The sequence below is a fragment of the Colius striatus genome, chromosome 1, assembly GCF_028858725.1.
Source record: "Colius striatus isolate bColStr4 chromosome 1, bColStr4.1.hap1, whole genome shotgun sequence".
In the NCBI taxonomy this organism is placed as follows: domain Eukaryota; kingdom Metazoa; phylum Chordata; class Aves; order Coliiformes; family Coliidae; genus Colius; species Colius striatus.
In genome coordinates, this window is record NC_084759.1 from 182,946,159 (window position 1) to 182,959,049 (window position 12,891).

The window sequence follows — 12,891 nt, forward strand, 5'->3', positions numbered from 1 at the left end:
ACGTGCCAAAATTAGGTGAGATAAACCTACTTCTCTTGCCCGCCTCAGAGAAAAATGTGTTTTGCCATCTATTTTCCCCTTACATTTAGGAAGACTAATGGGTAGTCACTTTCAAACCTTGGCTTTCAGTTTTGTTTTATGTTTATTAAAATAGCACAATGTCCAGCAGCATTACTGTTGCAGCTGAAGTAGGGACTGCTTTAAAGACTAGCAGTCATTAGTAATTGTGATATGGCTCTGTAAAATAATTCCCGCTGAGGAAAGTCTGCTGAACAGGGTGCCAGCCATCATTTACAGAGCACTTTGGCATGTGAAGAAGCAATAAAAATGATAGATGGAAGCAGCAGCACATCCACAGTAGTTCCAATCTGGTTACTGCTGCTGTGGTGTTCTGTCTTCTACAGCTCTAGGCAGACTTGTCAAAATGGCAAGAAATAAACAAAAAATAGACGCCTCAGAAATCACATTTGTAGTGATGTATAGATTGAAATGCAAATTAACAAAATGATGGAAAGTAGGGTGTATAAGACTATCTCTCAACATAAACAGCGTGCCCTATGAAGAGCCTGGGAGGAGTCAGGGAGTAGTCTCCAGGAGAAGTGAACACTGGGAATTAATGGAGTGGCCAGAAAGCACTGCCGGGAAAATCATCAAGAGGCTTCCGTGCTTGATTCTGAGGCATCAGGCGGGAGATCACTGGTCAGAAAACAATACCTGGGGGAAGGTTTGAATTCAACCATTGATATCCTTTGGGATGAAATTACACGAAGTTTCCCATAAACTTCATGCAGCCATCCCTTGTTGCCAGTGGGACATACAATGCCAGCAGTGATACCCTCTCCCAAGCAGCTAGTGGAGCTGCACATTTGTACCAGCCAGGGAATATGGTCCATGAAGCTCCTAAGCTTTCAGTTTCTGCCACCTTTCTTATATGGGAAAAAAATTGCTTGCTACATTGTGAAGTGCCAGTCTGTCAATAGCCAATGAAGACAAAAAGGATCTCAAAAACCTGTTCTTCCACTGATTGACAGAATACCCATAATGAACATGTCTACAGAGGAGACTTTGTTCTGGAAAAAATGACTAGTGTTTGATATGTTTTTCCCCAAGACCAGATGACTGAATTATTATTATTTTTATAAATAACAGATGAGAATAATCTTAATCTGCTGCTTTCCATCATATATATGTACTGTTTTCAGTAATGTTGCACAATATATACAATATATTGTATATAGGCTTCTGCTCATGATTTTTTTTCATATCAATATAATTAAACTATTATTGATGAGAAATTCACCCACAATTGTGGTTTACTTGGTTACAACATTGCTATCACAAACCCAGCATGTTAAGTGTAAAATTCGATCCCCTATGTACAACAACCCTTTATAATTGATAGAAGTAACCAGAATATAGTATATATGGAGAGATTTTTGAGAAGTCTGAAGATAGGCTAACAGATGATACCAAGTGATTAACAGAAACTGTATAAAAAAACCTCAGGAGTTTAAGCACTCCCTCTGTTTCTTTGTTAGTAAATGGCTTGAAATAATTTTTATACCTCATATTTACTTAACCTAATCATAGTGTCAAAGCTTCAGACTCTTTGAATAAGCATTAGCCAAATGGCAGTTCAGGAAGAGTTCAAGTGTGTTTTGCTCACCGTCAGTTTTTTCTGGATTATACATATTTTAATATCTCAGCTCAAAAAGCAAAAAAAAGGTAAATCCTGAGCTAGCATGAAGATTTTGTGTGTAGCCAAGGAGTGGCAAAAGTGTGACTCTAGATTTGGGCCAGTTGGGAGGACATAGGAGATGCGGGGGAGAGAATGGCTTTCTGCCACAGAAATGTTTTGCTATGAGACTTGTGTACTAGCCTTCTTTCCTTGAGGAAATTTGGAAACCCTTTATTTAGACCAGCTGTGCATCGAGAAATTAATAATAAAATAGCAGCTTTCTATTTTGCATATGGTAGCAATTTAGGGATGGGTCTCTGTCAATGTGTGTAGTCATTCCCTTCACGTTGATGCACATTGTGCATGTGTATCGAGGAGATGGCTGACCCCTGAATAATTTTCTGTTTTATAGAAGCTGATGGGTGAAGCAGTCATTTATGATTAATTATCTCAAGGTTTAACACACTGTGAAGTGCTTCCTTTGCCCTGCCATTAACCTTTCCCAGCCTGGTCCCTGTTCTTAACAAAAGGATGTGCTCTATACCCTCTGCTAAAACTGTGGTCTCGAGTGATTTTCCCGTTCTGCAGTGAAGTAAACATAATTTATTAAAGCTGTTTGCTGTTGAGCTTGATGTGGTGCAAGTCACTATAAAAACTATCACTGAAATTCTCTCCATGTGTATTAAGAAAGACTTGTGTAAAGAGATATTTTTAAAATTATTATACTTAAGATATCTGCAAATAAAACTGGACCCTCAACCTACTCAGGAAAAACGTTTTTTAATATGACGTGAAGGTCTGGCTTAGAGCCTAACACTGTGAAAATTAGGTTGCAGTATTGCCCTCAAGTGGCTAGTTTTGATACTACTTCAAGTAATCGCTACAGATATTTAATGTGACAGAATGCAAACCTACACGCAGATAAAGAGCAAAATCTTACAAACAACTCAACCCCCTTTGTTTAATTTTTTAATTTCGTAGCCTTTCCCTGTCGCTTAGCAGGAGCAAATACAAAAGAAAATTATCATCAACTCTTAATCAATTAGATTGCAGGGTTATTTGGGAATAAAATTAAATTTGTTCATTAGGTTCTGTAAGAACTTGCCATATGCAATTCGCTGTTCTTGCAAGTAGCCTGTGTAGAGAATCAAATGCTGTAATGTTCACCTTCCTGGGAGACTGAGCAACAATATAAATGCCATCTGTTTTCTGTTCTCATAGTATCTAGAGTCCTATCATTTCTCTTTTCACTGATATAAGAAGGATAGTCTGTATGGACTGGGGAAGATCAAAGACATGCTTAGTCTGACATTCTGTTTCTGGCAACAAGCAGGCAAGAAAGCATCATGAAACTGTGTAACAGGACAAGCATAAAATGGTACTAGTCCCTAGGCACGCTGTAGCTATTTCTGGTAACCTGCAAACTTAGGAACACATGATTTGAAGTGGAATACAAATCTTTATATTTAATAAGCTCCAGTGGACTTTTCTGCCATGTAATTCTCTACTACATTTTTTTAGTCCATTAATGCTTTTTATCTTCCCAACATCTTGTGGCAATGAGACTGTACAGATTATTTGTGTTCCTTGAGAAAAAATATTTGTTTGCTTTAAAACTTTAAAATACAATTACTTAATTTCATATCCATAATTATTTTCTTAAGACAAAAAATGAGTAATACATCTTTATTTACCCTCTACATATCTGTGCCAGTCTGTCAAGTGGTGCATAAATAAAGTTAAAATAACTCCTGAAGTTCTTTTCTGCTCTTTTTCTTATGAACATCCGAGTTTAACTGATTAGAACTCTAGACTGATTACTCTTTATAACACGTGGATATGTCATAAGTAAGTCTTCACACTGTTATCCATGTCCACAGCTCTCTATTTTCCTCCTGGTCCACAGATCCTCTTGGTCTGCCTGTTCACTCCAGGCAGCTCTGTAGGCATTCCCATCTGTGACTCCCACTTTCCCACACCTACCACCTGTTATCCTGATTCCTCTTCTTATCTTTCCCTTTTTGCTTTCCAGCTTCCTTTAGCCAAGCTGAACCGCTTCTCCTTCTCAGAGTGAGCTGGGAAATGCTGTTAGTAAATCACCTTTACTTTTCCACTGAGAAGTTGATGCTGAGTTGGGAAACCATGCTTAGGTCAGTCTCAAAGGACATAATTTAGTGATTGCTGAAGCTAGTGAGTGGCTTCTTGTCTTTAGACTTAGTCTTAAGAGCAAGGATCTTTAGAGGCAACTTTTCTCAGAAGGCCTTTTCTCCTCCATATAAATAAGTTATAGAGAGATTTGTTGTTTATTTTTCCTGAACTATTAAATAACATCTCTTTAAAAAAAAAATCTTATTTAAAGAAAAAACATACATAAGTTGAAAATTTACTGTATAAAATAGCTGAATAATAGCATGGTTTTCACTTTTATCAAGTGCCACATTAGAGCTGCAGGGAAATGGCACATCATAACAATAAATCAGGGGTGAAATAAACAGACCTATCTAAAGCTAAGACTCTAAACTTATGATAAATTACTGCACTGCTTTCTCTATGATGTGTTCTGGAAGCACTGTTTTGATTATGGGTACATTTTTCTCCTGTTATGACCTTTTCTATATCCTGCGATCAGCAGAGAGGTTTACCTGTGCTGGCAGGCAGTATAGGAAATAGCTTCATTGCAAAATGTGTTTTTCTGGCCTTTTATGTGGAATCAGTCTGTAGTGTTGCAGATATCTTCGCTATGTAGCTACTTCCATATGTACAGTCAGAGACATTCTTGTTTGTGTGTAAAAGACTATTTTTGTATCTATGAATGACTACTTACATGCAACAGTATTTGGACTTGGTGAAGAAATTTTAACAAATGTAGATCCAGTAAAACGAATGAAGGTACAAAAATGAACTGAGAGTACAAAGCCTATACTGAAAGATATCAGAGATTGATCGAATTGATTCAAGTGAAAACATCCTCATCTGTCTTCAAGGAGAGGCAATTACCTTAAGTCTTTTGAGACCCTGAAGATCCAATTGATGGGAAAGAGTACAACACCTCCAATGCATAGCAGAACACTCTGGAGAGGACAGCCTTTGTTATTTCAAAAAGGGTAGTTTCCTGAAATCAAAGGTCATACTTTTGTTCCTCAGACGTAAACTTTGCTTTCAGATGTGATCCCGATAACTTTATCCCCCATCTAGTTTGGAAGGCTACAACTAGGAATAAGCAATGTCCTTTCAAAATCTATTCATACGAATTCTGTAAAGCATGATGCACCAAATACCCAGCAGTAAACCTCTAAATTACACTGAATTTCTCAGTGTCCCAATGGCCTGTCTTCTATCTCCTTGCCTCTCGCGAAAGCTCAAAGCTCAGCTACACCTCTAAAGGTGACATACTATTCCAGGAAAAAAGTAACAAGTTCACATTTTTTAACCAAAACCAGAATAGAAGTGGCTAATTGATGATTGTTATTACTGGCAACCAGTAATAATAATACACTCACTGTCAAATTCTGTAACAAAACGAGTAAACAATGATACCAGCCAGTTCAAAAACATTTATAAACACTGCACATTTCTAAACATCCTCTATAAATGCCCTCTAAAGCTGTAGTCACACCCTCCCCCTCACCCATGTTTACCCAGACCCTGTCTCACAGGCAACATGGATTACAAACACATCCCTGTCCTCGTGGGATGCAGCTTCCCTTCCTGTGCGCACCTTTGCTTGGAGAAGTGAGGGCTTCAACTCTTACGTGTGCCTGATTCACATGAATCTACATAGGACCCGTGCCCATCCTTACACCCTTAGATCCCTGAAGTCCAGGCAGAAATGGCAATGATGATGGGATCAATTCTGGCAGTGCCTGCCCAGGTTTTGACTATTGCTGCTCCAAAATCTTCCCTCCTGCTGCAGATTTTCATGTTGCTTTTGTATAATTTCCCAAACTGACTTCTTCCTTGTTTTGGAAGTCACTGTGTTATTTCCTGGTTACCATTTAATCTCTTATATGGTTGCTTTCCTCTTTATCATGATAAGTTTGAGACCAACCTCCTCCCAGACAGTTTGGTATATTCCAGAGTCCTGCACCTGGGCAGGAACAACCCCATGCACCAGTACAGGCTGGGGGTTGACCTGCTGGAGAGCAGCTCTGTAGAGAGAGACCTGGGACTCCTGGTTGATAATAAACTAACCGTGAGCCAGCAATGTGCCCTTGTGGCCAAGAAGGCCAATGGCATCCTGGGATGCATCAAGAAGAATGTGGCCAGCAGGTCAAGGGAGGTTCTGCTCCCCCTCTACTCTGCCCTGGTGACACCTCATCTGGAGTCCTGTGTCCAGTTCTGGGCTCCTCAGCACAAGAGGGACAGGGAGCTGCTGGAGATACTCCAGCACAGAGCCACAAAGATGATCAGAGGACTGGAGTATCTTCCTTATGAGGAAAGGCTGTGGGAACTGGGGCTGTTTAGTCTGGAGAAGAGGAGACTGAGGGGAGATCTCATTAATATTTACAAATATCTAAATGGTGGGTGTCAGGAGGTTAGGACATCCTTTTTTTCTACTATATCTAGCAACAGGACAAGGGGTAATGGGATGAAGCTGGAACACAAAAAGTTCCATTTAAACATAAGGTAAAACTATTTCACTGTGAGAGTGAGGGAGCCCTGGCACAGGCTGCCCAGGGAAGGTGTAGAGTCTCCTTCCTTGGAGGTCTTCAAGACCCACCTGGATGTGTTCCTGTACAACCTGATCTAGATGGAGCTGCTTCTGCAGGGGAGTTGGTCTACATGAATTCTAAAGGTCCCTTCCAACCTCTACCATTCTATGATTCTATGAAGTTTACATTTATTGCCATTCCTGTGGTTAGTTAGGAATTTTTTTTTTTTTTTTTTTTTTTCTCATCAAGAGGCAAGATTGTGCTAGGACTGAGCCAGAGGGCAGCCTAAGAAAGATGGGTACAGGTTTTATATTCTTTCCCAGGGCAGTCCTCAGGTGACCATTCAGCCAGCTGCCCTAGGCTGCCTCAGCATCTCTCTGCAGAAATTTGTTTTCAGAAAATTCACCAATCTCAAGAGAATTACTACAGTCACCGTAACATCCACTGCTGTGAGTGCCACACTCTTCCACTCTTCCTGAGTCCTCATGGCTCCGTGCATGAAGATTGCAAATCAGAATTCCTTGGTCAATTACATTGCATTTTTTTCAATGTGTCAGTCCTCTAACTGATCGTCCAGTGTATTTTTTGAGGATCCAAAGAGATCCTTGTAACTTGGATTGTAAACCGTATTTTAATGACTGCAGGTCCTTAAAAATGGACATCAAAGAGGGTAGAGAAAAACATTGTACAGTTAATATTAAGTTAGCAAAAAGAGATATTTTATCAAAGTGTATCCTAAAGCAAAAGTAGTTTTCAGTGAGCAAAAAGTCAGTGATTTAAAATGAATTTTAAGAATGTTTCTAGTTCATTCTGCCTCTGTATAAAACATGTTTTTGAGCCATGCATTTTGACTGCATTTACACACTTCTGTAAGGCATTACACAAATAATGTGGAACATACCTCCAACTGTATGCATCCAGCATGTGGGTGAATGTCTTCAAACTCCTGAGAAGTCTTGCAATTCTATATACAATGGTGTCATTGTACAAAATATATGGGCATGTCTGCATTAAGTTTTACAGCCTACTAAAATGTAATCCATATTCCTCTGCTTAAAAATTTGCCAGCTCGTGGTCAGCTTTCTCACAGACTAAATTCCTGTGAGTGCCACCAGTTTTTCCCATTCTGTCTGGTTTTTACTATTCAATGCTGCTTTTAATCATGCTCAATCGATAATGAGATGGTATCTTGCTGATCAGGTAGTGTGTTTCCTTTGAAGGTCAAAGAACCAGCATCAGTGGTGGTTGTCTAAAGAAACCTTCAACTCAGATACTTTAATAATTTGCAGTTGAACACAGAAATTTATATATCTTCGTTGGGCACACTCAGAAGAATCTGAGTTTGCTGCAGGGTTTCATACTTTATCATCACCCCTAATGCATACAGTTTACATGTTCCCTATCAGTTGCTGAGAATCCAGCAAAATCAGTAGGAGTCAAACCTAACCTGAACTTGTTTAAATAAGATTTTTTTTTTAATGGATTAGAATTTAAGCTGAAGTATTTGTCTTTTATCTCCATTGGTCCTGAACCAGCCTGACTAAATATTTCTTTTTGGTCATGGGCTGAGAATAAACATTGTCCTAAAACCTGATATCCTGTAGTGAGAACCTGTTGAGCAATGTTCCTTTTCTTGTCTGATTAAGGAGGGCTGTAACTGAAATGCAGTTCTTTGGAGAAGCCAGTTTTATTTTAATGCCTGCTTTGTTGGGAACAATTGATTATTATAGCAAACAGCATACTCTGAGTGCAAGTAAGGCAAATCAGCCTTTCTTTCATCCCTTCTTCCTTAGAAATATGTGTATTTTGTATCCTTTGTGTTGATGTGTTTAGTAATTGATTTACAGTGAGGAGAAAATGAGCTAATGGGACTTCTTCTGTCCCTATTGCCTCTTCTTCCAATAATCCTTAATCTCTGCTTATAAAATTCTGCAACTCCTTCTCTTCCCTGTGCAGCAAAATAACACAGCTTCTCACTTAGTGCTTGAATACTCACCGTAGATTTAGGAAATTAGAGAAAAGGTGCAAGCCAGTGTAGCAGGAATGTGAGTGGGGTACAGGATCTGGGAGAGATGCTAGATTGTCAAAGACATCTAGAGAACCACCATGTAATCCCACCTTGGTGAGATGAATCTTGAATGTAAATTTCGTATTTCACAGAATCATAGAATCCTAAGGGCTGGAAGGGACCTTGAGAGATCATCTAGTCCAACCCCCCTGCCAGAGCAGGCCACCTCCTACTGTAGGTCACACAGGAACTTGTCCAGGTGGGTTTTGAATGTCTCCAGAGAAGGAGACTCCACAACCCATCTGGGCAGCCTGTGCCAGTGCTCCGTCACCCTCACAGTGAAGATGAACAGTTTAATTAACTGGTTCATGAATCAGGAACTCAAGTGGACCAATTTCACTCCGAGATGAGTTTAAATTGAACTGATATAGAAAATATTCATTTTCTTGTTGTTAATCTTTGTACTGCTCTGGGGCACAATTGTTGTGATCTTAGACTTTGGTAAACACCGACTCCTTCTCAGCCTATTGTGGCAATGAAATGGAGCGAGATCTGAGCATGTGCAGAATGTCTGAATAGCAGTTCCAGGGCTCCTTTGCTCCAGAGACTCGTGGAATTGCAGTACACACGGAAAACTTTCTAAAGCATAAAATTACAGTGTGATGTAATTTAAGGTTTCAACATAATGTGAATATCCAAAGGGCATAGTTGAGGCTAGATGTGCAACCTTTACTTTGCAATTTCCTAGCAGTCAGAGGTTTAATTTTATAACTTTAGTTATTAATACTGTTGTCATTTTTTTTTCCCTACTGGCATTTCAAATAACTTTATCAGAAAGAGAAGAAGTCCCAGCACTACAAATCTTGAGCCCAGATCTGTGCATGGAGGACATTTCTTTCAGTCAGTAAAGCCTAGGAAATAAACCACTTGTTAGAATAAAACCAGAAGTGATAAGAACAGGAAAACAGGCAGAGCGACTTCCTACCCACTAGTTATTTACCAGCACAACAGAATGGAGTTACTGGAACTGAAGAGAGCAAAAAGTGAAGGAGGATCGGTGTGAGCTGTATACTCCCATGGCTGACTATAGGCAATGATATAGTATTTTTTGAAAAGGAAAGTGGAAAGTGCTTATTACATTTAACTGCAATGGGCTGCCTGAAGAAACCAACACAGACCAGTGTATTCATGGTTCATGTAGAAAATTCTGTGGACTAGAGTGCTCGGAAGTATGTTGTAATATCTGTTGTTAGCAGTAACTAGAGGTGTACCCCATGGATCCTCACTGTGTTCACTGCTATTCAACATCTTTGTTAAATGGCTGGATGATGGGACAGTGTACCCTCCAATGAAACAAGATGAGAAGTGGATGGTAGGCCAGAGGGCTGTGCTGCCATCCAGAAGGACCTCAGCAAGCTGGAGAAATGGACTGAAGTTCCACAAGGGGAAATGTGCTCCTATACCTAAGGAGCAACCCCAGGCACCAGTACCTGCTGAAGGTAAACCGGATGGAAAGCAGCTTTGCAGAAAGGACTTAGGAGTGCCATTGGACACCAAGTTCTGTGGCACACCTGAGTACTGTGTCCAGAGCAAGAGGAACGTGGAGGGAGTCCAGTAGAGGGCCACTAAGATGATTAAGAGACTGGAGCGTTTCTAATATGAGGAAAAGCTGAGAGATCTGGCACTGTTTAGCCTGGAGAAATTCCTGAGGACTTCAGGGAATCTGATCAATACATGAAAGGAGGCTGTAAAGAAGACAAAGCCAGGTTCTTTTCAGTGGTGCCCAGTGACAGGACAAGAGACCATGGGTACAAACTGAAACACAGTAGGTTCCTTCTGAACGTCAGGAAATACTTTTTTATCTCAGAGGTGACTGAGCACTGACAGAAGTTTCCCAGAATGATGATTGGAGTCTTTATCCTAGGAGGCATTCAAAAGCTGTCTGGACATAGTCCTGGGCTGCTGGCTGTAGATGGCCCTACCTTAGCAGGGGGATTGGACAAGATGACCTCCAGAGATCCCTTCCAACCTCAGCCATTCTGTGGCTCTGTGATTCTGTGATCATGCTTTAGAGCCAAAATATCACAGTAAGCCTTGTTACGGTCTTCTGCTAAAGGCTAGGCTTGGTCAACCCAGCTGCTGTGGATCCTTGTTCATGACTGTAGTAGTCAAAGGCAAATACATGCTTCCATTGTGCTACTCCAGTGTGACATGTATAAGGGAGTCATATCAGAAAATATAACATTTCTAAGTCAATTTAGTATAAAAATTACTGGAAATAATCAGAAATTTTTCTTTTCTGAATGTCAATGCATATGCTATGTGTACTTCACGAGCTTCACCTCTGAAATAATGCCTTTTTACTATATAAATGCATCTGTTTGGTAATATAGTAATGTTAAATTAGCTAATAGTTAACATAGTTCAGGTATTAAATACTGTGACGTTTGATAACTCTAACTGAAATGTTGTTCAAAGGCAGCTCCTTTCTTAGCACAAAGGCCTCTAATGAAACAAAACCTGCTAATGTCCCACTCTTCACTGGGGCTCTGTGTTGCTCTGTTTTTTTACCTGAATCTCTATCTGAAGTGATGAAAGCATTTGAGGCCAGTGTTGTACAGGCCAATGAATATGCCACTGAGAAGGTTCAGGAGTCTAAAAATCTCAGGATTTGCAAGAGTTCAGTCAAAACACAGGCTGCAGTAGATCATTTTTTCAACATCTTCTATATTCTGTTTAAAGCTTGTTAACCTGGGGTAAGGATTTATAGTCACGAGTGAGTAGGATGACACTTGGCACAGTATGTTAACAGGAGAAGAGGCTTTTGCTTTGCATGTGCTAATACCTACTACTGAAGAAATAAGTGTTTGCAGTTTCCATTGCCTAGACAGTTGACAGTAAAAGGTTTTATCAAAGTAAGCTCAGATTATGAACAATATTTAAAAAAACCCATTAATGCAGAGTTTGCTTCTGATATTTGTAAACAAAATAATTTTCTTCTAGTATGCTGTGTGGAGTTTTTCATGCCACTTTACTGTGCAAATGAATAAGAACTGTAAGTTCTAAGGCAATTTTTACTTCTACCTGTCTTTTAATTTATGGCCTTAAGCACTGATTTGCTGTAAATGTTCAAAAAGATATGTAATCTCTTTCACAGCTGCAGAGGTTTTTTGAGATATTCTTCAAAAGCAGTTCTCCCCAACAAGCCTTCAACAACATGAAGGAAGCTATAAGCAAACTTCTACTTATAACTGAGGTCTTCACAGAATCATCTGCCTCAGGACCAAATTCTTTCAATCAGTAAGTGACTTGCAGCAGTCATTGCTATGCTATTGTCAAGACAGTCCCTTAAAACAGAGTGAAAATAGTAGAGGATACGTGACTTCTAAGATAAAAAAAGGATCTTTTCTATTTCATACTTCCTTATAAAGTGAGGACATGCTGCATTTAGGGAGTAAAACTTGTCAATATCCTCAGTTTGTGAAAAGGTTATGATGAATACTGATGAGCAGATGCTGTGTTCTGATATCGTGTTTCAGGCAGCACAGATGAGCAGAAATCACTCATGATTGGGCTAGTCCTAATGTATATAAAGCTGTATATCCCTTCAGTGGACCTTCTGTCATATGTCAGATATTTAATGTTCGAGTAGCCCAGATAGTTCAGAGCTGGCTGCAGCAGGCAGTCTGAACAAGAGACACTGCAGAACGTTGATGAAATTCACCTTATGAAATATACCTAGGCAAAACCAGTCACATTTCCATGTGTGTTGAATCATTGTAATCTCTTCTATTACTGTGTTACAGTTCTTACACATAAACCAACCTTTATTATGTAATATTTTTCTTAATTAAAATTAATATTTGTTCTATATATGTTATGTCACATCCCTGACATTTTTATGATAAATACTAAGTTACTATTTATTACATTTATATGTTTTATAAAGCTATTTGAGAACCTAGGTGTTTTAGTATCAGTATTATAAAGCTTATTATTTGATTTATGCAAGTTGGGAATAAAGCTTCAATTGTGAGTGGCAAGGGTAGCGAGGAGAGCAGGAGCGCAACAGGGATGGAACTCTTTTGACAACAGTCCAAACTCTATTTTTTTTTTAACAATGGCTTGGTTATCCCTTGTTTATATAACTCAAGACTTGCTTAGAGATCCTGGCCTATGCCTTCAAACATCCCCATGGCTGCAGCACAACTTTGGCTTCTACGAGCCCAGGGAGTTTCACCATCTATTGCCCTCCAAATGTTTTCAAAGCTTTTGCAGGATCTCATTCTTATCAAAAGGGATTTTCTACTCCAGTGTAGTTCACCTCCCTCACTGGTTTAAAAGTCAACTATATATATATATACTTTAATATAGAGTTGTTTTCATCATGTTACAATCTGACTCTATTTATATTCGATGCTACTGACTTTTCTTAGAAATTTTGCTTAGTCTGTATGGCATGTCATCTCGACATGTGTATATTCTTGTGTGTGTTCTCTGGACCTCTGTGTGTATGTCACTGTAGCATATTAAGGGACATGGTTTAGTGGTGG

At 39.4% G+C, this 12,891-nt stretch overlaps 1 protein-coding gene across 2 annotated transcripts in view; it reads left to right on the forward strand.

The window, feature by feature from the left end:
* Positions 1-12,891, forward strand: part of CPED1 (cadherin like and PC-esterase domain containing 1) — a 143,052-nt gene that overhangs the window by 46,837 nt on the left and 83,324 nt on the right. For both annotated transcript variants that reach the window (XM_062017855.1, XM_062017846.1), the window contains exon 8: positions 11,496-11,638. In XM_062017855.1, coding sequence (XP_061873839.1) covers positions 11,496-11,638 — 143 coding nt within the window. The remainder of the gene's footprint in view (positions 1-11,495; positions 11,639-12,891) is intronic.